The 25,899-nt window shown below is 45.1% G+C and overlaps 1 protein-coding gene across 2 annotated transcripts; it reads left to right on the top strand.

Annotated features, from left to right (window-relative positions):
* The first annotated feature begins 558 nt into the window (after positions 1-558).
* PLA1A (phospholipase A1 member A) lies at positions 559-25,644 on the top strand. 2 transcript variants are annotated; one of them, XM_081845337.1, is made up of 11 exons: positions 559-1,962; positions 3,067-3,268; positions 3,747-3,924; positions 5,569-5,677; positions 9,293-9,394; positions 11,171-11,260; positions 12,628-12,795; positions 15,500-15,589; positions 16,904-17,012; positions 23,729-23,893; positions 24,852-25,644. In XM_081845337.1, the coding sequence occupies exons 1-11, from the start codon at positions 1,941-1,943 to the stop codon at positions 24,934-24,936; spliced, it is 1,320 nt and encodes a 439-aa protein (XP_081701463.1). In that variant the 5' UTR covers positions 559-1,940; the 3' UTR covers positions 24,937-25,644. The 2 variants fall into 2 exon arrangements, with proteins under 2 accessions (XP_081701463.1, XP_081701462.1); XM_081845336.1 differs by having other exon boundaries at positions 561-1,993.
* Positions 25,645-25,899: the final 255 nt, after the last annotated feature.

The raw sequence follows: 25,899 nt of genomic DNA, 5'->3' as shown, positions 1-25,899 counted from the left end.
CCCCGACATTTTAGTCCAGCTCCCACCCAGTTGGATTTCAGAGAGAGAGAGAGAGAGAGGACCCGCCTTGCCATTGGGATCTTGCAGATGGAATCATTGGAAATCCCCCCCCCCGGCACCCCCCCCCCCTTCTTGCACTCACTTGTGCACATTCGCGAAGAAAATGGTGTTGGGCGCAGCACTGCAGCAGTTCTGCCCCAGAAAGCTGTTTGAAACAGATTCAATGCTTTTGGTGAATGCTGCATCTTTCCCTTTGAGTGAATGGGAGCGGGGGGGGGGGTGCCAGGTGGCACCTGTGAAACATCACCACACACCTTCAAAGAAACAGAAGCACAATGGGTGGGCCTCCGTTAAGGTGGGATTTTGGATTGGATTTACTTCCCTTAGCGGATGCTCCCCATACTGGGAAACCCCCTCATTTAATGGCGGTGATGGGAGTGCTGGCAAAGTAATGGAGGATAATGATTTCATGGGTATCTGTCAAGGCCAGGATGAGGCGAAGAAAACTGAAGCGCAGGAAGCATTGCCATGCTCTAATCCACCACAGGGAAATCTGGGGGGGTCCAGGATTCCTCTTTGCAGGGATGAGCCCTAGGCCCATGCGCCAGCATGCTCATGGCCTCCCTCCAAACAGCCACCAGACATGCTGTCGGCAGGGGGCGGTTGTTAAGCATCTGCATGCTGGGCATAGACTCATAGAACAGTGGAGCTGGAAGGATCTGTGCCCCCTGGCAGCATGGGGGCTTCACTCTTTCTCCAGTTATCAATGCTTCTTGCAACTCCCTCCCCTGCTGGGTTTTCCCACCTCCCCTGCCAGCCTGCTCTGAGACCAGCGCACCTAAAAGCTGAAAGGAAGGATGGCATGGAGAGAATGAGAGAGTGCAGAGCAGTACAGGGAGTCAGCAGCTAGCCAAGTTTATTTGTTAGAAACCTTGGTCATCACAAAAACACTAAAAATGCAAACAGTATAGAAGTGCATCTTGACATAAGGCGGCCCCCGATCCACAGAACCCCTTGTTGTGCAATGAAATTTTGAGCTGCTAAGGCAAACAAAAACTCCTTATACCTAGCAGGGGTGCCAACTGGAATAAATTATTGTGGGGGTCCCCACATAACTGATCACATGGCGCAGTACACACACACACCATTTGAATGGGAATGCACATCATCTTTGTGGGGGCCCAGCCCCCTCAAATATTTCATTTCAGGGGCCAAAGCCCCCACGGCCCCTCGGAGTTGGCTCCTATGATACCTAGTTTTATTTATCCCCACCCACCAATAAATAACACAGGCAGACAAGATAGCTATCAAAGGTTCAAAAAATTAATATTTCCTCAGGTGCAGTCCTTCACACATTCCAGGCAGTCCTAATTGCCTGACACAATCCCAGCAGAGCAAATTCTGGTGGTGTACCTTCAGGGCAATCAATCCTTTGCCTAAGTTGGGCATTTGTTACTTTCACATGAAAGACAGAGCAGCAGCTTGAGAAATTAATTCATTGGGTACAAAGTGCCCTTGGAGATAGACTTTCTCCTGTCGTGTTTGCAGCATCTTCTGCACAGCCTCTTGCCATTGATCTGAGGCCGCCAATCAACAGCTTCATTCCATCCCTATCTTTTGAAACAGAGTTAGTAAACAGTGCTTTGACTTTTGGCCAGATGGTTGTGTGGCTTTGATTCACCAGTGTTTGTCCAGCGGTCTGAACAGAGGGGTCATTGAAATGCATAGAAAACAGGACTTGGAACTCCTCCTACTGAGCTGACGCCTGGATTCAACGGATTGTTGCAAAGGGGAAAGGAGCTGCTAGTGTCCCAAGCCTCAGTGCTTGTTGACCATTGACCAAGACCCCAGACTGATCCACTGGGCTTTAGTTCACACACTCGTTCATCTACTACAACCAGGAAGGACCCATCAGGGAAGATGGTTACTGACCTAAGGAGATGTCCTCTCTTAACGATCATGGTACGACTGCTTTTCATCTTTGTTGGTGCAGGTAAGGAAGATACTGGCAGGAGTTTGAATGGCAGAAGTGGAGAGAGCCAGGATGCCTCTCACCATGGTGCATTTTGACAGTGAGCTCAACAAACAGTAATGCAAACGAAGGCATGCAGGTGGGTTGAGATAAAGGTACACAGCTGGTCATCTCTCAAGCTGAGCTCTCAACCATATGCTCAGGGCTCCTCTTGTTTTGCAGGCCCAACTAGTGCAGCTTAAAGGAGACGGGCTGCAGGAAAGCAAAGGGAGGCAAGCAACCTGCCCCCCTCAGGATTTGTTCTGCTGCCTGGCCAGAAACATTTAGTGCAGTGGGAAAATATGTGTGCTGGGAACTAAGCTTTGTGCAGTTGGGCAAACAGAGTTTGAAAAGGAGATGGATTATTTACTTGAGAAGAAATGGGTGGGGGAAAGGTAAAAATACACAGAAAATGAAGATTAATATTATCTCTTTTGTCAGATTCTGTTATCTTATACTAACAGTAGATCGTCATCATCATCTAAAACCAAACCTGGGTGGCCCTTGCACCTCTCAGTTTGAAAGCAAAAAAATAAGATTGATTAAAAATAAGATTTATTCAAAACACCCCACCAGGGTCTTGCATGCAGTAGCTTTCCGTACCTGTGCGGAGGGAAGCTGAGCCATGGAATGTTGAGGTTGTGATTTTGGGGTGGGGTGGCCTGTTTGATCCCCTGACATATTATTGTATCCTTGAGGAGAGAGTTGCGTTGGAGGGGCATAAGTCTGAAGGTTTCACAGCATAAATTTTCTATAGGAGTCCTCCCGCCACCCCAGTGTTGGCCAAATAAGATCAGAATCTAGGCTGAAATCTTCACTTTCCCAGAAGAGTCCAGACAAAAACGATTTCTCCAAAGTTGTCTCTAAGACTTTCAACAACTTTTCTTGTGCATAGTTAAAGGGATGGGATGTGGGAAGCTTCAGAGAAGCTATGCAAACTGTGGAAACGGATCCTTGGTGTTTGAAGCACCATTTAATAATACCACACAAGTTTTATTTAGTGCTTTTGTTACATAACAGCTGGCTGTGTGTACTTTGCTTACATCTCATTTCAGGGTCTGAAAATATTACAAGAAGCCAAGCATGCACCGATTTCCAGTCTGCAAACTTATTGCGCGGCAGCAGTCTAAAAGTTCAGTTTCTCCTGTTCTCCTCTTCCAACCCCAGCTGTGGACAGCTGCTCTCCACACGTGAGGACTTGCAGAACTCCAGTTTCAATGCCACCTTGGGAACCAAAGTAATAATCCATGGTTTCAGGTACAAACATTAAAAAAAAAAAATGGATGGTCAAGCTAAAGTTAGATTAAGTGGCAGCCATTTTCCTTGTTTACAGCTTTTCCATTTGTGTGGGGACTTTCGATGGCCCAAAGTGAAGCACAAGACCAGCCATCGAAAAGCTAGCACTCGGGGTTTTCAGATGAACCCCCTTGCATGTCACAAGCATGGGGCTGCCTTCTGGCCAATGTGCTCACCCACTGTATTCTGCTGGCTGCATGTTCAAGAAGCATGTGCAGCAACTAGGGATGCCGGAAGAGTTTGGTTCGGTTCACATTTTAATAGCATGTGAAACTCCCTAATTTGTACTTCCTCAAACAATATGCAAAAGGAAACACAGTTATCTGCTGGAATTCACGCTTCTCCAAATTTAGGGGGTGCAGTGCTCCAGCTCCCCCCCCCTCCCAGTGCAAAAGTCAGCATGAGCTCCTGCCTTCTTCCCTTGCTTCTGTCTTCTCAGGGTCTTGGGTACGAAGCCCTCCTGGATAGATGGGCTGATCAAGGCCTTGCTGCAGGCAGCCCAAGGCAATGTGATTGCTGTCGACTGGGTCCATGGCAGCACAGCAGCCTATTATGCCGCAGTGGAAAATGTGATGAAGTTGGCGCTAGAAATAGCCAGTTTTATTCGCAAGTTGCTGGTAGGTGGAAATGGATTTCTGAGTTTGGGTGTTTCACGAAAATGGGCCAACCAGCTACAAAATGGGGGTGGAGAGGAGCATAATCAACTGGCAATTACGGACATAATTTTGTCTATATATCTAATCCCTCCCTCGAAGTTGCTAAACTCTTTGCCACCTCAGGGTGTTCCACACTTCAGTATTCCCCAAGCTGGGTAAAGACATTGTCTCAGACTCCCTTTTATAGAAAGTATCTGCAGGTCCAGAGGCATTAAGTTGTGAAAAGATTTTATTTTATATTTTCCCTCCCCCTCCATGCTTCTCAAAAAAACCCACAAACTTCTTACTCATCTCCTGTCATTTCTTCTCCTCTAATACTAAATTTGTGTCCTATTCCCACCTGCAAACTGCCAGTTTCCATCTCTGCTCCATACTCCTTTCATATTCATTTCTTCCTCCGGTAACAGCTTCCCCACTTATCCCCGTCCTATCTGTCCCTGGTGAATTGCTATGACGTTTAAAAATATTGGCCCTTTTATTCTCTCTTTCTAACTTTCTTTAAAGCCCAAAACTGATCCTTTTCCCACAGAGAAGGGATGAGGGACTTCTGGGTTCAGCTGGAGACTTGATAGGAAGGAGAGGGGAGTACTGTGTGTGTGTGTGTGTGTGTGTGTGTGTGTGTGTGCGCGCGTGTGTGTGTGTGCGTGCATGAGTGTGAAGCAGAGGGGCTAGAAAGCTCAACAGAAGCCCTAGGGGACTTCTCCTTTTCCTCTCTCTCAGTGTGTCCATTTCCTCTCTTCCTTCTTCTTCCTTTCTTCCTCTTCAACCTTTCATTCTATAGCCTCTAGTGGCATAGCATGGTGGGGCAAGGGGGGCCGTGGCCCCAGGGACAGAATTCTAACAGGGCACAACCCAGCGCCCTCACGACAGGCTCCCTTGTGTGGCTGCTGCCTTCCAGAGCCACGGGGAGGCAAGTCACACGCGAGCTGGATCTTGAGGGCTGCAATGGTGCCTCCTTCTCCTCATGGCCAGTGAAGGGACACCTGCCCCGGGCAGAACTGCTGCTGGCCAGAAAAGCATGCACCCCGTGGCGGGAGCATGGAAAGGAGAGCTGCCCACTCAGCTGGGATCGGCTGGCACCTGTCCTCGTGCTGTGCGGCCCAGGAGAGATGGCCAGGGAAGGCTGTGCTTGGTGCCTCGGCCAGCTCTCCACCACCCTCCTCTTAGGCCTGCTGCAGCTGCGGCTCTGGTGCCACCAAGCCTGCCCAAGAACACCAGCTGATGCAGGAGCTCGCTGAGCGCATGAACGCAGCAACTGGCAAGCAGCCTCCATGAGGAGCGGCCACCACAGGGGCACAGCGAAGTTCCATTATTGCCTCCTGCACGACGCCTGCCAGGAGGTTAGGGGGAGCAATCCTTGCCTTGCCCGGGGTGCTAGCAACGCATGCTATGCCACTGATAGATTTGCTTTCTAGCCAGCCCCTGTTCTGATGCTTTCCTATGTGCTGTACATGTGGGGAGCCGTTGCTAGTGACCATCCACCAAAAGGCTTGCAAGACAAAGGGAAAGGCAGCAGTGATGAGATCTACGGGAACCTCTGGAGGGCTTTAGGGAAGAAAAATGACGGAACTGCGTCAATTAATCCTGTTCATCCTAACTTTTCAGGACTTGGGAGTGCCTGAGAAGTCCATCCACCTTATTGGGGTGAGCCTTGGAGCCCATGCCGGGGGTTTGGTAGGCCATTTCTTTGAAGGCCGACTGGGAAGGATTACTGGTAAGGAGAATAAAAAGGAAAAATGTCTATATTAGCCCATGAAAAAGAAAATCTGAAATGAAGGATTCTTGGCCACTTTGCCATTACACCTATCAAGGTGATTTCTAGCAATCCTACTGGTTTGACTAGTTTGACATATCCACAGTCAAAATTCAAGGGCTGGATAACCTCTTAAACCTTTTTTGAGATGATTTATGTATGTTCCCACTGTAGCCCATGTTTGGTTAGCCCCAAAACAGAAAATGAGTGAGGTCCCAACTAAAGAATGACAACTTAAATTGACAGATTATGCACAACTCACACTTAACATATAGAATAAGAGAACAAGAAGAACTTGTTGAAAGAAGATTGGAAAACGTTTATTGAATATATGGGAAATATATTGAATATATGGGAAATAATTGTATACAGCTGAAAACGCTGGCAGAATTAAGATAAATTCAACAGTTTTGATGGATGTAATAATGGAATACTGAATGGTATAGTTTTTGTAAAATATGCAGGGATTTATGATATATAAAATGAACCATGGAAAGAGAAGAAGGAAAGTCATTGATATCTTCAGGATGTAAAACAATTATTTTAAATTGTAAAACAGAAAAATTAATAAAAATTACACACACACATTCACAAAATCATGGAAAGGATATTGATGCCTCTTTAGTTCAATATTTATAGAATTAATTGGAATAGCTAAAGTATTTGGCACAATGTATTAAGAAAAAAAGTTGATGGTAAGAAAAATGTAGGATGCCCACAGATGTTTAATAGCCACTACAAAATGTTGAGGATTATAGCACAAGCCCCAAAATCCAAGATCCATAAGAGAGTCTGGATCTTGGGCTAAACTGCTGCAAGGGCCCTTTGGCTGAGCTAGAGACCTGCTGAGCTGGGGCTAAGTCCATAGAACCTAAAGCCGCAATACGCATGCCCGTTTAAGTCCCCCCAAAGGGGTGTTCTGAGGGGCGAGATGAGGCAAAGAGAGGTTTACACCCACCCCAAACCGTAGCATATTTGGAAGGAGCATCAGTGTACCTCTCCTGAGACATTTTCTTGTCTGCTTTTGTCTTTCTTGCAGTAGATCTTCCTGCAGAGGAAGGAACTGCAATTACACACTTTGCACAACATCAAAAGCTTTTCCTCCTTTGAACGCCAAAGTTGCTGAACCCAGAGTGCTAGCGGAACTCTGACTCTGGGCATATTTCACCCAGGGCTCTCTAGTCACTATATTTATAATTTCTCTCACCAGTGCCACGTCTGGAGGGGGATGTAAAAGGGGCACACTCCTCAGGGGGCATTTTAGGAGGGCAGCAAAATTATGTGGGGGCTCCTGGAAGGTGGCCCAGCGGGAGGCAAGCAAAATGGGGGTTGGGCTGAGGGGGCGCCATTGCTCCTGTTCCTCTCGCAGCCTATTATTCGGGTTTGGCCAACATGGGGGCATCTTTTGGCTCTTCTGACCCAACCACTGAAACCTCAGAGCTCTGAGGTTGCCCTCTGCTCTCATCTAGTGATCCCCCCTGAGCCTAGAGAGAGGCCTCTTACATGGGGTGGGAAGCTACGGAGGGCATCCAGGCTACTCCAGCAACGAGGGGCGGTAGCAGACAGGGCCAGTGTTATGTACTGAGTTGAATAGGATCCAAAATGCAGCAGTCTGATTGGTCCTAGAACAATAGGATCCAAAATGCAACAGTCTGATTGGTCCTAGAACAATAGGATCCAGAATGCAGCAGTCTGATTGGTCCTAGAACAATAGGATCCAGAATGCAGCAGTCTGATTGGTCCTAGAAGAATAGGACCCAGAATGCAGCAGTCTGATTGGCCCTAGAACAATAGGATCCAAAATGCAACAGTCTGATTGGTCCTAGAACAATAGGATTCAGAATGCAGCAGTCTGATTGGTCCTAGAACAATAGGATCCAGAATGCAGCAGTCTGACTGGTCCTAGAAGAATAGGACCCAGAATGCAGCAGTCTGATTGGTCCTAGAACAATAGGATCCAAAATGCAACAGTCTGATTGGTCCTAGAACAATAGGATTCAGAATGCAGCAGTCTGATTGGTCCTAGAACAATGCAGCAGTATGATTGGTCTGCAGGAGCCACCCAATCCAGCTCCAGATGGAAGTGAATCCACAACCTGATTGGCCTACAGGAGAATTCCGGAATTAGCCAATCATGTGCAGCCCATTGTGTAAATAATGTATATAAAGCAGATACTTTGGGGAAATTTTCATTCCTCCTCACCACTATCAGCTGAATAAAGAGCATGAAATCCACTCTCGACTCTGAGTATATTTCAGCCAGAAAGTTTCCAAAGGTGGGGGACTTTGTAGCAAAGACCTCTGAGAGCTTGCAGAATCTCTCCCCCCCCCCCCCCCCCGTCCCTGCATCACGGAGTCATCACAATCTGTACCCCCACCCCCATAAGGTGGAGCTAGACTGGCTGAAAGCAGGGTAGAGAGTGGGCAGGCAGATCTGGAAGGGGGGTCAGGAGGAAGTGCAGAGATCGTGGCTGGGAGAGCGGGCAGTTGTGCAGATTATTGCCAACTTCAGCAAAATTTTGCCGATCCGGCAGTGGCTGTCACAGTCTTCTTTGCCTTCAGTGGTGCTATGAATACGATTTTTTATTTAAAAAAATAGTCCCTTGATATTCCTGAGCATTTTGGTGTCAGAAATGCTTTTGCTGCAATTTGGTTTGAGGCTAAGCTGTTCCCGGAGCCAGATTGTCTCATCTACCAGGGCTGCAGCCCAAGCAAAAGAACAATACAGTGGTACCTCGGGTTACATACGCTTCAGGTTACAGACGCTTCAGGTTACAGACTCCACTAACCCAGAAATAGTACCTCGGGTAAAGAACTTTGCTTCAGGATGAGAACAGAAATCATGCTCCGGCGGCATGGCAGCAGTGGGAGGCCCCATTAGCTAAAGAACAGCTTCAGGTTAAGAACAGACCTCAAGAACGAATTAAGTTCTTAACCCGAGGTACCACTGTAGTTGAGAGATCAAGGACTAGATTGGTTGAGAGATCAAGGACTAGATTGGTAAAGAAAAAGTTTTATATGCGTTGTATGTGCAATATAGGACGCGGGTGGCGCTGTGGGTTAAACCACAGAGCCTAGGACTTGCCGATCAGAAGGTCGGCGGTTCGAATCCCCGCGACATGGTGAGCTCCCGTTGCTTGGTCCCAGCTCCTGCCAACCTAGCAGTTCAAAAGCACATCAAAGTGCAAGTAGATAAATAGGTACCGATCCGGCGGGAAGGTAAATGGCGTTTCCGTGCGCAGCTCTGGTTCGCCAGAAGCGGCTTACTCCTGCTGGCCACATGACCCGGAAGCTATATGCCAGCTCCCTTGGCCAGTAAAGCAAGATGAGCACCGCGACCCCAGAGTCAGCCACGACTGGACCTAATGGTCAGGGGCCCCTTTACCATTACCTTTATGTGCAATATAACACTGCGACACTAGTTGGTGCTGTGGAGTCCCATCTTTCCCTACCGGATTTCCCTGTATGAGTTTACCACGCGTTGAACTGAATCGCCTCTTTGATGAGTCTAGAATCCAGCCCTAGCCACAGACTTCCCAAACCATAGTAGTACTCTGTTTTTCATCCATATTCCAGGTCTGGATCCTGCAGGGCCCAAGTATACCAAGGCCAGCCGCGAAGAGCGCCTAGATCCTGCAGATGCTGTCTTTGTGGAAGCCATTCACACGGATGCAGACAGTACGTTGGTTGCACTGGCCAATCCCATGATGCTTCCCAAGCCCTTTCTTTGCCCCTCCTTCTGCATTGTGGAGAGCTGGAGCCGAGTTTTATGAAGATACTAACCAAAACACCCTGCTTCCTGCGGTGGTGAACATGCAGGAGGTCCAAGCTCTCTAATCAAGGTGGTCACTTGGTGAATGTTGTCCCTACCACTCTCTATTCCTGGCCAGGAGAAGATAGAAGTTAATTTGTCTGCTCACTTTTTTTGACTGCCATCAGTACAGTTGTACCTTGGCTCCCAAATGCACTGCGAGTTTAACGTTTTGACTCCCGAACACCGCAAACCTGGAAGTGAGTGTTCCAGTTTGCGAATGTTCTTTGGAACTTGAGCGTCTGATGCAGCTTCCGATTGGCTGCAGGAAGCTCCAATCAGAAGCCGCGCCTTGGTTTCCGAACATTTGGGAAGTCAAACGGACTTCCGGAACAGATTCCATTCGACTTCCAAGGTACGACTGTATATGTTGTGGCTTACAGAGTTCCACAGGCAAAATGTAGGCAAACCCCTGTTCTCAAGGAGCTTATAATATAAAACAAGCAAAGGGGAGAGATAGAGATCTCTATAGGTCCCTCCAAAGCCTATGATTTTATATCTGTAAGGTGGTAGTCTGTAGTAGAAGGAACTGCTGAAGTGGTCAAAGCAGTTAATGCCCCCAGCTAAGTCCTTTTTACATGTCTAAAATGTTGGTCAAGTACAAGGGTCTTGCCATAGAAGCTAGTGATACTTTGAGAAGGAGAGGGCAGGTCTTTCCTCCACCTGCTTGCCTGTCTGGAGAACATGTCCTCTTATAGGTAGGAGACCAAGGCTGGCCTTTATCTAGTCTCACCTGGAGCTGGGGAGCCACAGAGAGACTAGATTTGTTCTCTGTGCTGAGTACAAAGAAAGCTAACTGGGAAATAAGATTGGCTGGAGTGTTAATGCTGTGAAACCCTCCAGCTTATATGTGTGTGCAAGTGAAGCCATATATCATAAAGAAACCAGTGACCTGCATCCCAGAGAAATCAAACCCACGATTTGCTCTCACACCCCTGAAGTCTCTCACCACTCAGAGATTGCGGTACATATAACAGTGCCTTTTTTCCTATACGAGTAGTCTTTCTCCCATTCTGGCTGGCACACAACAGTGAATTGCACTACTGTATTTAAGTTTTTTAAATTATTATTATTATTATTATTATTATTATTATTATTATTATTATTATTTCACAAGATCAACATACAATGTGGGTGCAATAAAACCTCAGAGCACTTTGCAAAAAGGTTAAAACAATAAAATGATCGGTTAAGAATATTTATAAACAATTGCTGGTTCACTGTTAGTATGTGCTTTGTTAGTGTATGTTATTAATTTCTGAGTGCTAATACTTTCCCTTTGTTATATTTAGCATTTATATTAACATTACTAAAGTCTACAAATTGTAATAAAAAAGTCTATTTTATAGATCCACAGCACATTGTTTTGTTGTTGTTTAATCATTTAGTCGTGTCCGACTCTTCGTGACCCCCTGGACCAGAGCACGCCAGGTGTTCTTATGATAAGATCTCTCCCTCTCCCATATATGTGCGTTCGTGTGTGTGTGCGCGCGCGCACACACACACATAAAGGTTTTGAGAATTAGGTTAATGGATTTTCCATTTGTGGTCAACCCTTCTAACTGGGACTTTGTCCTGAATATCCAGATGGAATATTTCGAATGCGAGATAGTAGTGCAATCCTAACTCAGGTCTTCTTTCAGATTTTGGCATCCGGATACCTGTTGGCCACATTGATTACTATGTCAACGGCGGCAGAGATCAGCCTGGATGTCCCCGTTTTATATCATCTGGTAAGCTTACTAATAGAAGCTGCTTTTCATTGCCATTCATCACTCCTAACCATTTATCATTGCAAGTTTTCAATGAAATGGAGGTAGGCTGTGTCAGCAGGTCCCTCTATTCAAGTCCTGCTTTTGCCCCTCTCTCTCATTCCAGTGAGTGCTGTCAAAGTAGTAGCAGGTTTGCCAGCTGGGCCGGCCCACCCACAAGGCAAGGTGAGGTGGCTGCCTCAGGCAGCAGGATCCAAAAGGGCAGAAATCTTTGCACTGATGTCCATATTCCCTTAGCAATGAATACAACCCATGGCAGCAAGTTCCTCAATTTATTATTTCGTTTTTATTAATTTTGTCGGTCACTTTATCTTGTTGCCCAGGGCAAACAAATAGATAATAAACCACACATTGATACATTGAAACTAAGCAGAAAGAGAAATACCCATACATCTTAAATCTCTAAAAAGCCAAAGGTAGTTAAAATTAATTGTTGTAGAGACTCTCCACGACACGCGGAATTGAGTTTCATAGCTTAACTGGTGTGTTATATGTGCACTAGTTTTATTGAATTTTCTCTGATACTTATTTAGAGAAATGTAACTAAGTGGTACTGCAGGGACGCGGGTGGCGCTGTGGGCAAAACCTCAGTGCCTAGGACTTGCTGATTGTAAGGTCGGCGGTTCGAATCCCCGCGGCAGGGTGAGCTTCCGTCGTTCGGTCCCAGCTCCTGCCAACCTAGCAGTTCGAAAGCACCCTTAAGTGCAAGTAGATAAATAGGGACCGCTTACTAGCGGGAAGTAAACGGCTTTTCCGTGTGCTGCTCTGGTGCTGGCTCGCCAGAGCAGCTTCGTCACGCTGGCCACGTGACCCGGAAGTGTCTTCGGACGGTGCCGGCTCCCGGCCTCTTGAGCGAGATGAGTGCGCAACCCCAGAGTTGGTCACGACTGGCCCGTACAGGCAGGGGTACCTTTACCGTTACCTTTTAACTAAGTGGTAAAATAATATGGGCTGATATAGCCTTAAAATATATTTTACCCCATCTGGTGCTCCATGTATTTATGGTGATGTTTACATTGAGATCAGATTCCTATAAATATTTTTGACACTTTCTGTTGTAACAACAACAACAACAATTCTACTCTGGGTGGATTCCCAGCCCCCCAAAATCTGAAAAAACGCCAGACATTTCCTTTAAAATGTAAAATCCACCCTGATGGGCGTGTTGGCCCCCGAAAAGAGGACATGTCCGGGTTTTCCCAGACATATGGCAACGCAGTGCTTCTGGGTGCATAATCTTTGCCAAAGGTGAGAAATGCTATTCCACCCGCTGAGTTGATAATCAGGAGTGCTTGCCACATTTTCTGTGCTGTTTTTCTCTTCTTCAGGCTATAACTACCTGATCTGCGACCATATGAGATCGGTGCATTTCTACATCAGCGCCTTGACTGACCCCTGTCCCATGATGGCTTTCCCTTGCACGAGTTACAAGGATTTCTTAACTGGCCACTGCTTGGACTGTTTGAACCCTTTCCCCCTCTCCTGTCCAACAATAGGTATGTTGCTCAGCTTGTCTCTTGGATGAATTAGAAGCAGCATCAGGCATGCAGAGGGATCCAGAAATCCAGAATTTGGCTGGAAATTTTGAGTGTAGGAGAGGTGTCAGGGATCCAGTCTTGACTGTCAGGAGTGGAGCTGAAGTCTTACTGTCCTTAACAATCATGTTGTAATTTCTACACGGAATTGCAGACATAAACTCTGAATGGCAGGATGTAAGATTAAATAGCCCGAATCGATGCAAGCACCCCTGCCAATGGTTTCGTGAGTTGCTTTGCCTTCAAACTGTGGCTTGGCACTGTATGAATCAGCCTCGGCAAAGCAGCACCAGGCTCACACCCTCCTGCATCTTGTGTGGCCAGGAGAAAGAGTTCTGCTGAGAATCCGTTCAGTGTTAAATATTCTCCGCAATGCGTGCAAATCAGAAATTCTGCTTTAAATGGTTAGTTGCTAAACAAGCCAGTCTCAAAGCATGGGCTATGAAGCGGGCTTATTTGACACCATGCAGAGTGAGAAAAGTCCTTGGCCCCCCTTGGTGGCTAACCTCTCAGGCGGCAACATGAGACAGGTAACCCAGTCAGGTGAGCTGCGACACAGGTGTTTGGTACCCATGAACTGCCTGCCTGTGCACATGGCATAATTTGAGGTGACCGATAATCAGATCTAGAACTGCAGTCCAGTTTGGGATCCACATTTAGTGGTCTGGAGATCCAATTTGTGTGCCTTTATCTGTACCCGTAGGCATTCATGTATAAAAGTTACTGATAATGAAGTACAGTCGTACCTCGGCTCCCAAACACCTTGGGAGTTCCTGCTCCCGAATGATCAGAAACCAGAAGTGAGTGTTCCAGTTTTTGAACGTTCTTTTGGAAGCCAAACGTCTGACGGGACCTTCCTGCAGCCAATCGGAAGCTGCACTTTGGTTTCTGAATGTTTTGGAAGTCGAACGGACTTCTGGAACGGATTCCGTTTGACTTCCGAGCTACAGCTGTCTTTGTCTTCCTGATACACCCTCAAGTAAAAAGCCACTTGTCTTGCATTGTACTCTATACTGAGCTCAAGCCAGAGTTTCTCTGGTTTTTACTACCACTTGGCGTTCCCACACTCAGGTCGCCACAGAGATATCACAGGGATGGGTTATTTCCTACCATTTCCTACTACATCCCTTCCGACTAAGGCTGGGCAGGTGTTGGAATGGAAAATACCTGATCCCTTCTCTGGTTAAAGGCTTGGAGAGAACCAGACCCCCCACCCCAGCTGTTCTTAGGTCTGTAAGGAGAGGGGGAAACGCAGGTACAGGTGCTGTAATAATAATAATAATAATAATAATAATAATAATAATAATAATAATAATAATTTATTTATACCCCGCCCATCTGGCTGGGCTTCCCCAGCCACTCTGGATGGCTTCCCAAAAAATTAAAATACTGTAATACATCAAACATTAAAAGCTTCCCTAAACAGGGCTGCCTTCAGATGTCTTCTAAAAGTCTGGTAGTTGTTTTTCTCTTTGACATCTGATGGGAGGGCATTCCACAGGGCGGGTGCCACTACCGAGAAGGCCCTCTGCCTGGTTCCCTGTAACTTGGCTTCTCGCAGGGAGGTGAACTGCCAGAAGGCCCTCGGTTCTACACCTCAGTGTCTGGGCTGAACGATGGGGGTGGAGACGCTCCTTCAGATATACTGTTCTTGGGGTGTTTTTCTTTTTCTTTGCAGAGCTACCAGCAGGTCTCTCTGTGTGAGAGAGATTGGTTGCTTCACATTGCGGAAAAGTAGTTCGGAGGAAAGAGTTTACCACTTCCTCATCTTCAAAGAAGCAGCCAGGCCTTAGGCTCTGTGCTGGTTCTTGCTTTACTAATCACAGACCTTTCCTGGTTTAGACCAGGAGGCAACCCTTGGCAAGGGGCCGGGTGTCAATTCAAGCAAACAGTCTCTTACTTGTGGTGACAGCTAACACCAAAGAAGAGGAGTAGCAAAACACCTCCCCTGCTCCCAATTGGTATTTTTACTTTCCAAATTATGAAGCTTCTACATATACTTCCTCCGTGAGCCAGTCTTGTGCTACGCTGAGGAGACCTGGCCACAATTCCCATCGTATCCACGAAGCTCAGTGGTCCCCGTTTGGTCCGTCTCCTTACTTCAGAGGGTTGTTGTGAGGATAAAATGAGAGGAAATTCATGTGTGCTGCCCTGAGCTGCAAATGTGACCATAACAGTCTCTTAGTAACAAAACAGCTTTGTTCTCATTCCCTCTCTTTGCTCAGACAGTAGAAAATAAAACCACCAAAGAAGGGATGTATGAGAAACGAGCCTAGAGGTGGTCTTGTTTTGTGATCTAGATTCTGATCTTGCTTATGCTTAACACAGAGTTACAGAAATATCTTCAGTGGTGATGTTGATGATATTTATTTATTTATACGCCACCCATCGTGACGCATACAGAGATAACAGCGTACATGTCTCCAAAGGCTCTTCTTCTTTCCTCATACCAAGTTCTTCTAAGAGATGCGTTTGACAGTTTGTATACCCATGCACAATAAGCAAAACAAGAGAGATGTGTTTTCTCATTTCACATATATTCTACATCTGCTAGCTATGCTGAGGACTGAAAATCTCCCCCTTGACTGCTGGGTATCTTATTCAGCCTTCCTCTCACATACTTCTCTGACATAAGGACTAGAAACTTCATTTATTCTTGTTTTAGGACTGCTAGACAATGGAGGAGTCCACGTGGGGAAGCTATCGACAGAGGTCAAGGTTTACCTGACCACAGCTGCATCAGCACCATTCTGTGGTGAGTGCATCCAGAGGGCTGAGATTTTCTTGATATTTCACGGCAACAGTAGAGAATATAAAAACCCCACAGAGAGCCCCTTACAGATGTAGGGTAGGGAATGGGCTCTCATGCACTGTTCTCACACATCTGACCTGTGCACATTTGTTTGAAGGCCTGCGTGGAGCCTGCAGATGCGCATCTCTCTCCATATGATTGGGAACTGTGTTTTTTCACAGTCACATGGGAGACCTCTAGACACACAGAGCACCTATCTAGGCTTTGTGCAGACTATCAAATAAACTTGTCGGGCATGGGTGGAGCACAATGCCATGATCTACTACCAATCTTTGGGGGGCCAGAGCGAGGACCTTTGGAATTTGGAGGAAAGCACATTGGGTGTTAGTCGGACAAAGTGGCTGCCACAGAGCCATGGCCTAACACAAAATGGCAGGAGAGAGGGTGTAGCATAAAAGAAAATGGCTTCCACATCTTAAAAGAAAAGAAAAATAGACGGGGCCACAAAACGTGGGGGCATCGCCTTCCCATTGGTCCCCAAAGGGAAAAAACCTGTGCCAGCCATTGCCATACTTACAGATAGATGCTATTTGCACCTCTTTTCTGTTCAGAATGGAAATTAAAACAGGTGTTCTGTCCTAGAATCCAATGAACTGTGGGTAGGTTTAAGGGGGCATGTTCACTGTAGGAGAGCCTGAGCCAATGCAAACAGGAATTTAGCAGGAGGAGCAAACAGTCTAATGCATTATGGATTTTGAGGGTATATTTATTGGGACCATTCGCAGGCCCCGTAAGAGGGACACTCAGTCATGCTGATTCCATGCTGGCAACCCCTGATCCATGCAGATCTTTAGATAAACGTGTAGGTCAGGAGTGGAACAGCTGCTATGATCCTGCCCCCCCCCCTGCACATGTAGCATGTACAATTTAAAGATCTGAAAGGGGCTCGTGGGGGCTACTGCTTCACTAATGCTGGCTGCGTGAATTGATTTCTCTTCACTTGATGGCTGGAACTGAATGTGTGAATTGGCTCCAGTAAAAAGCATTCATGGTCAGAGATAGAAAAGTTCAGTCTGTAGTGTTAAGGTCTCTGATGCTGAGGAACCAGCTCTGAAAAATCTGTAAAACACATCCAGAGCTGTGGATTATGTCAGTTCCTAACCCTGACTCTAACCTTTAACAAAGGAGCAGTTAAATGGTTTGAAGAGGGGTAAATTATGGATGGCTTTGCAGAAGATATAGCAGCCATCTTCTGTTCAAGCCGGAGTCTAAAGATATTCAGTGCTTTTTGCCCAAAATGTGATCTCTGTTGCCTAGTGTATCATAGCCTGGTAGAATTTCGCCTGCAGACAAGGAGGACTTCGGACACCAACATTGAGATAGCCTTTCTCAGCAGCAACTCCTCATTCAGCACCAGCATCATCATGTAAGTAACAACGGACAACTTTGATGCGCTTCTCACGATTCTCTCTGTCGCCTTTTCCTTTCAAGATTTGCTTAGCTGACCGTGCAATCCTATGCATGGTTCTTCAAAAGTAAGGCCCATTAAGTCCAATGTGACTTACTCCAAGGTGAGTGTGTACAGAATTGCAGCCTAAGTATCTTCACGAGACTCTCTGCAACAGTCACGTTTGTGGAATATAACAGCAGCACAAACTTCCACCCAAGAGTAGACACTTTCCCCTTCCCCTTCCCCTAAATAACAGGATTATTACTTTGAACCTTCATCAATTTCCTGGGGAAGATCCACCCACTGAGATCATTCACCTAGAAGCACATTATTGTATTATGAACCACTTCCCTTATCATCCCACTCCTCCCATATTTCCACCAAACTCAGCCAAGGAACACACAGTTGTTGACCAGAGACACGTCTTTATTATTCATTAGTTGGCAGGTGAAAGCAAGCAGCAACTCATGCGATTCCTTCCCAGGGACTGCAACCATTGTACTTGAAAGTGTTACTTGCAAGCTAGTAGCATCCTGCCAGAAGAATGCCTGATTGGCAAGGATAAGGGGCCACATGGGGACACTGAGCACCACAGATCCAGAGAAGAGGGTGTCAGTCTCCAGCTTTTCAGCAAAAGGGGTGGCCCAGTCTGAAGATGGTGGTTCTTTCTCAAAACACTGGCATGCACATCCCTGAAACAGCCCAAGGCATCCACATCTGCTTGCAGAACCATGTTGTTGCAGAACTAGGCCCCCCTTCAGAGCCAAAATTTCAACGTGGGATGAATCCAAGGTGACCTAGCTCATGGAAGCCTTTGAAGGTGTAGTCTCTGGCTGTGGGTGTGCAGCCCATCAGGGGATGGTACATAAACTGATAGAGGGGAGTGGTCCCCTGTTGCTGCAACTACTCCAAAGGGTGTGGACTGGGAAACAGCTGCCTAGACACTAGGCTGGTGTGTGGGGGTATTCGGAGCTGTAGAAGTGACTTTGTCAGCTTTGACAGTAAAGCTTTAACTATCTACCATGTGCGTTCCTTTGGATGGAGAGGGCCCTTGGCAGTCAGGGCCAGGCACTTCACTCATAAGTTCTCTGAGACGCCTTTTCAATTTATGTTAATAGCAAATGTGTGAGCCAGGAGATTGCATTTTCTTTGAAATAAAGAAAAACACTCCCATTGGCATGCAGCAGGAGAGAAACCACCCTGTCCCCAGGACACCTTAGACTATGAGCAGCACTGGGTTAGGGTAGTTGCAATATTGCTTAAGTACAAATTGAACAGTAGGGGGACCAACAGGTAAAAAAAAGGTGAAAGTAAAGGAGCCCCTGGACGGTTAAGTCCAGTCAAAGGTGACTATGGGGTTGCGGTGCTCATCTTGTTTTCAGGCCAAGGGAGCTGGTGTTTGTCCACAGACAGCTTTCCGGGTCATGTGGCCAGCAGGACTAAACCGCTTCTGGCGCAACAGAACACCATGACAGAAACCAGACTGCATAGAAACGCCATTTACCTTCCTGCCACAGTGGTACCTATTTTTCGAATCGCTAGGTTGGCAGGAGCTGGAACAGAGCAACAGGAGCTCACTCCGTTGCAGGGATTCGAACCGCCAGCCTTCCAGTCGGCAAGCCCAAGAGGCTCAGTGGTTTAGACCACAGCACCACCCGCGTCCCAACAAACCACCTAGTTGTCCACCCCTAGAGGTGGGCATACTGTCGAATAGTTTTGCAGTGCCCTATCAGAACATTTCATTGTTTGCTCATTGCTGAGAATAGGGAGATTAGTTTACATTTTGCTAGGTCAGTCTTGTTGTCTTTCTTGATTATTGGGGCCACCCTTCTTTCATTCCACCCCTTGGATAATTGGCCTCTCTTGTTTAGAGCTGTAAACATGGGACTGTAAATTGTTGTTGTAGTTGTTGTTAATGTGTGTAATATATATATATAGAGAGAGAGAGAGAGAGAGAGAGAGAGATTGTTGAGGGAAGGCAAGCAACATCCCTCTTTCCTGCAGGAGGCTTGTCATCTGACTCCTTTGTTCTTTCTGCCACAGAGAGAATTGCTCTTCAGCTGCCAGCCTTGCAGGCTTGTTTACTATGCTAAAACCTGACAGAGCAAAAAGATTGTGGAGCAACTTCTCTCATTTTACCGAAAGGGAAGGTGATGGGACTTCCCAAACATAATCTTGGGCAATTTCACCCTCTTTTTGCACCCAGGAGGAAACCTTGCTGCTCCCCCACCTCCCTTTTTTTTACTCTTCCCTTTTGTAAAGCTTAGGAAACAGTCAAAGAAAGAGGAAGGGACACGCAAATACATACAAAGAAATAAACCAACAAATGTAATGGTGAAGGTGCAGCCAGGAGGGACGTGAAGAGGTGCAGGGATTAACCTCCCATAATCTCATTGCACGTGCAAAAGACGACACACCCATCAAAGGACTGGAAAGTAGAAATATAGGGCATGCACACTGGTAGAGTTTATGCTACTATTTCCTAGTGGGCTCAGGGTGGAGGTAAATCAGGCATGTCCACAGCCCGTTTTGGGGGCCTAATCCAGCCCACCAGCAGGTTCAATCCGGCCCCTACGGTCGGCCCTCACACATGTTCACTGCATCAGATCTGGGCCTCTTTGTAAAAATTTTGGGCACCCCTGGGGTAAATGGAATGGGGGGGGGGAACAGGGAATAACAGCTGGGGAAACATGAGCTGTTTACAGAAGGCTGGTAATATTGTGTGGACACTGAGGTCCAGCTCCGAGGGCCTTCTGGCGGTTCCCTCAGTCAGTGCGAGAAGTGAAGCTACAGGGAACCAGGCAGAGGGCCTTCTCAGTAGTGGCACCCGCCCACCAGATGTTAAAGAAATAAACCACCATCTGATGTTTAGAAGACATCTGAAGGCAACCCTGTTTAGGGAAGTTTTTAAAGTTTGATCTTTTGTCGTGTTTTTAATATTCTGTTGGGAGCAGCCCAGAGTGGCTGGGGATGGAGAACCAAGAACCCCCTGGGAAGAGAAGGAACATTCTTCTCTGAAGCCCAGCTGACTTGGACAAGAATCGACCAAATATGGATAACTAGAGGTCTGGCACCCAAGGTTAGAAAAGTGGAAATCTGCCCAAAGACCTGCTCCGACCATAATGCACTGAAGATGGACATGACACTATTGCCAACCGGTTCCTTTAGATGGAAGATGAATGACAACTTGTTTAGAGACCAGGAGATTATTAAGAAGGCCCCAAAAACTTTGAAGGATTACTTTGAGATAAATATGAACACTACGGTGGAAAAAAGAACTATCTGGGACGCAAACAAAGCTGTGATGAGGGGGTTCTTGATACAACAGAATGCCGTAAAGAAAAGGACACAAAATGAAAGGAAAGATAAGATCTTGCAGAAAATCAAAGAACTGGAGAAGAAGTTAAGATCAAATCCGAAGTCACAGCCGATTCTGAGAGAAATTAAACTTTACCAAGCACAATATTCTGAATTGATAAACCAGGAAATAGAGTGGAAGATTAAATTAATGAAACAAAAAACTTTTGAATCGGCGAATAAATGTGGGAAACTGCTTGCGTGGCAGTTGAAGAAGAGACAAAAATTAAATACAGTCACAAATTTAGAAATTGAAGGAAGAAATATTCAGAACCCCATGGAAATTAGAAAGTGCTTCCAGAGATACTTCAAAAAGTTATATACTCAAGGGCCGCAAGACAAGGTTGAGATGAAACAATTTTTGGAAAGAAATGGACTAACAAAGTTGTCACAAAAAAACAGATTAATCCTGAACAACAAAATAACACAACAAGAGATTGAACAAGCCATTCAGAACATGCAACTGGGCAAATCTCCAGGGCCAGACGGCTTGACTTCCAAATATTATAAGACATTAAAAGACTATTTGATCCAACCAATGATGGAGGTCTGTAACGAAATTATGGAGGGGAAGAGGGCGCCGGAATCGTGGAAGGAAGCCTTTATCACATTGATACCAAAACTGGAAACTGAAAAGACACAACTCAAGAACTATCGTCCCATTTCCCTTTTAAATGTGGATTACAAAATATTTGCAGATGTTTTGGCAAGTAGATTTAAAAGAGTTTTAAACGAGGTAATTCACAAAGACCAAGCAGGCTTTCTCCCAGGTAGACACATGTTTGCCAATACAAGGAACATTATTGACATTCTGGAACTTTTGCAAACAGATATAAACACAAAAGCAGTCCTAATTTTTATAGATGCGGAGAAGGCCTTTGATAATATTTCTTGGAAATTTATGAAGGGAAATCTAAAAGAAATGGGAGTGGGACGGGGGTTTGAGAATGGGATTGATGCAATATATTCAGAACAAAAGGCCAAATTGATAGTTAACAATGTGGTTACAGAAGAGTTCAAAATTGAAAAAGGAACACGACAAGGCTGCCCGATTTCCCCTCTGTTATTTATTTCGGTTCTGGAGGTGCTCTTGAACATGATCAGAGGGGACCGGTTGGTGGAAGGGATTCAGGTCGGAGCGAAACAATACAAACTCAAAGCTTTTGGAGATGACCTAGTTTTGACCCTGCAGGAGCCAGAATCTAGTACGAAAAGAGTATTACAATTGATTCAGGACTTTGGTCAGGTGGCGGGATTTAAATTAAACAAACAGAAAACCAAGGTGCTGGGAAAAAATTTGACAGATACAGAGTCAGAACGGTTTCAGAGAGAAACAGAACTAACTATGGTTAAAAAGGTAAAGTACCTAGGGGTAAACATAACAGCTAAAAATCTGAGTCTATTTAAGGATAACTATGAAAAATGTTGGTCTGAAATTAAGAGAGACTTGGACAGTTGGACAAAACTGAAGCTTTCTTTGCTAGGCCGAATTGCTGCTATTAAGATGAATGTATTGCCAAAAATGTTGTTTTTGTTTCAAACACTACAGATTGTGGACAAGACGGAGTGCTTCCGGAAGTGGCAGAAAGATATATCTAAATTTGTCTGGCAGGGCAAAAAGCCCAGAATTAAGTTTAAGATATTAACAGATGCGAAAGAAAGAGGGGGCTTTGCCCTGCCAGACTTAAAGCTGTACTATGAAGCCGCAGCTTTCTGCTGGCTAAAAGACTGGCTACTTCTCGAAGATACTGATGTATTGGACTTGGAAGGTTTTAACAATGCTTTTGGTTGGCATGCATACTTATGGTATGACAAAGTTAAGATCAATAAGGCCTTTAAGAACCATATTGTCAGGAAGGCAGTGTTCAATGTCTGGACAAAATATAAAGACTTATTGGAAAATAAAACTCCAAGGTGGCTTTCGCCTCTGGAAGCTAAGGCCCGAAAAAGACCCAATATGGAGGCCAAATGGCCAAAATATTGGGAAATATTAGAAAAAGATGGAGACAATTGGAAATTGCAGAGTTTGGAGAAAATGAAGGATAAGGTGCGAGACTGGTTACATTATGCTCAGATTAAAGAAGTTTTTAAAAATGACAAAAAGTTAGGGTTCCAGGTGGAGAAATCGAAGTTAGAAACAGAATTGTTAGAACCAAAAACTAAGGTACTATCTAGAATGTATAACTTGCTGTTAAAATGGAATACACAAGACGAAATGGTTAAATCGGCTATGATAAAGTGGGTGCAGGACATTGGGCATAACATTATGTTTGAGGATTGGGAAAGGTTGTGGACCACTGGGTTGAACTTCACCGCATGTAATGCTCTGAAGGAAAATGTAATGAAAATGATATATAGATGGTACATGACCCCAGTTAAACTTGCCAAAATATACCATTCGTCTGATAATAAATGTTGGAAATGTAAAGAAAATGAAGGAACATTCTTTCACCTCTGGTGGACATGCCCTAGGGTGAAGGCCTTCTGGGAAATGATATATAATGAGTTGAAAAAGGTATTTAAGTATACCTTCACTAAGAAACCAGAGGCCTTCCTTCTGGGTATTGTCGGCCAGAAGGTGTTAAAGAAGGACCGAACATTCTTTATGTATGCAACAACGGCAGCAAGGATACTCATCACAAAAAACTGGAAAACCCAAGATCTACCCACACTGGAAGAGTGGCAGATGCAACTGATGGACTATATGCAACTGGCCGAGATGACTGGCAGAATCCGAGACCTGGGAGAAGAGAAAATGGAGGAAGACTGGAAGAAATTTAAGATGTATCTACAAAAACATTGTAATTTGGTTGAATGTTAAGAAGGATGCTAGATTATAAAAAATTGGCCACCACTAAATTAGATTTAAATTTGATGATAAGTGAGACTAAAGAAAATATAAAAATTTTTTGGAAGAATTGCTAGATTATATTTGAATGAGTGGATATGAGATTGTAAACAAGTTGATAATTTGTTTGGAAAAAAAACTTTTAATGATGTAAATGGGAGCGGGAGACGTGAGGGAGTCCAAAGAAGTGATGAAACTATGTTTGTGACAGAAGTAAGATTGTTTATTATTTGTGCATTTATATTTAAAAACTTTAATAAATATTTATATAAAATAAAAAAACAGAGTGGCTGGGGAAACCCAGCCAGATGGGCGGGGTATAAATAATAAAATTATTATTATTGTTCCCAAAATATGTGAATGGGGCATATAAAGGATTGTCTGTAAACACCTTAAAGTTTGGGTGAGCAAACAAAAGCCACACATTTATCCTGCAGGCACAAAAAGTCCCTGTTGCTCACTCACACCCCCTTGTTGTGTTTCGCAGACCCAAGCAGCAGACCGTAGGCAAATGCCTCCTGCCCCACTCTGCCCCACTGTGCCAGATGAAAAGCGTGGTGCTGCAGTACCGTCACAAGACCTGGAGGAGGAATAAAGACGAGACTCCTGTTTTGGGCCAGTTCTGTACTGCTCCCCTGCCTGTCGACACCAGGTAACCAAGATGCATGATTGCTAAGGACAACTGGCAAGGAAATTTTACCGAGTGAGGAATGGAAAGCCTTTTTGTCTTTATTTTATGGTGTTTGGGGTCCACGCAGATAATCAAGAGGTTAACATGAGGGATTTCTTCCCTTTTCATTTGGGGTTGCTCTCAAAGCCCAGACAATGCCCACTTGTGTGGGAGAAACTGGAAATATAAAACAAGCCATTGCCTCCCAAACCGAGACCTGTCACTACAGCTGCCTTGCATGTCCCACCCTTTTACATGGTTTTGGATGTTTTGTGGTATTTTATGCATTGTGACCTTCCATTATTTTTATTGATTATAGTTTAGGAATTCTTTATTGTAATCGTTAAGTGTAAACAGTTCATTATTGGCTGACATATAATTCTACTGTTTACTATTGGAATCTATTCCAATTGAATATTGCTTTATTTGATACAAGTTGTATATTTTAAAGTTATGTTTGTATTATATTATGGTTTTTGGTATTGGATCAGATTATTAGAAGGTGCGTGATCTTTGCTGTCTGTTTTGTTGTTTCTTCATCTTGCAAATCGCCTTTTCTATAGTAATATAGAAAAGAGGTATACAAATTAAAAGTGAAATGAAATGAAAATGAAGGCTGGCAGGCTGACAAAACAGCCTGAACAATCCTGAGGTGGCCGCTTCCCCTTGCCTCCTGGGTGGGCCGGCCCGAGGCCTGAGGCCCTGTGGCTCTGGCCTTGCACAGGACAGATGTGCAGTGGGTAACCAGCTTGATGTGTTGCAGATGTTGGACTCCAATTCTCAAAAGGGCCAATAAAAGTTGTACTATGAGAGCTGTTGTCTAATCTTCTAGTCACCATGTTGGCTGATTTAATATACCTTTACCAAAAAACCTCCCCACCTCCCAACCCTATCCCTGGATTTGTTAGCATCCTTTAACTTCAGTCTTTTTCTTTTACAGTAAGGAGATATTCTGTCTCCCTCAGCTGCTGACTCTGACACGAAACAACCCACTTCTACATGGCCTCACCGTTGCCTGTGATTAGCACAATTGAGCTAAGAGATAGCAAGAAGAGTCCATAAGGGTGGAGGCATATATTCTAAAATAAAAAATGTGATAGAAGCCCGGTTGCCGGGGAATTAAGTGGATGCAGATACAGAAATTCTCTCAGTTCCCGTGTTCTCTGAGTGTTTAGGAATGGGATTCTTTGAAGCAAATGTGAGCTGCATTTGTCCACAGCACATTCCTGTCTGTAGATTAGACATAATTAATGTTGCGTTCTTTACATGTCGCTTTGCTTGATGTTTCGTAATGCTGTTATCCTGAAACTCCCTGCGAGAGGAAGATTTTATTATTCCCTCCCTCTTCTACATCACCTCAATATACTAGCTGACAGCATGCTGGGAGTCAGCAGACTATGAGAGACTGGGAACACTTCCATTCCCAAGTCAATCCAGGAAGAGTTTGCCCATTTCTAGTGATGAGTGTTACCTGTAGAGGTCGTATTGTTTCCGATAACAGCTGCTAAAACTCAGCCATTTGCAAAACAAGTGCAGTCATCACTGAGGAGTGTCTGATATCATGATTTTGGCTCAGGTATTCACTGATGCTAATAGTCTCCTTTGATATTCTGTTTGTAGGTTCTGCTGCAGCTGTTATGCTTTCCTAACATGTCAAAGCAAGTAGCATGTAAACTATGTATTATGACATCAGATTGTTCAAAGTGGTGAGAAGGAAAAAGGATTGCACGCTTGAGTACCCCCAAGGGGGGGGGGAGCACTGGATACAACTACAGTATGTGATTTACTGAGTCAATAATAAAACATAACAAGAGAAAGAGGATTATGTGGTTTATATATTATCGGTTCTGTACTGTGGCATACCATCAGGGGGAGAAGCACTGCATTTAGGGTGCCTGAATTGGCAAGGAAAGAAGTATTGGGTTGTGATAGTCAACAAAAATGTTGTGTCATTGAGTGGTAGCTGTGAAACAAGGTGAAATAAAACT

This window comes from Podarcis erhardii, assembly GCF_964252035.2.
Source record: "Podarcis erhardii genome assembly, chromosome: 17".
Classification (NCBI taxonomy): Eukaryota; Metazoa; Chordata; class Lepidosauria; order Squamata; family Lacertidae; genus Podarcis; species Podarcis erhardii.
Note: the sequence above shows the minus strand (reverse complement) of the source record. Positions and strands in the feature narration are given on the sequence as shown.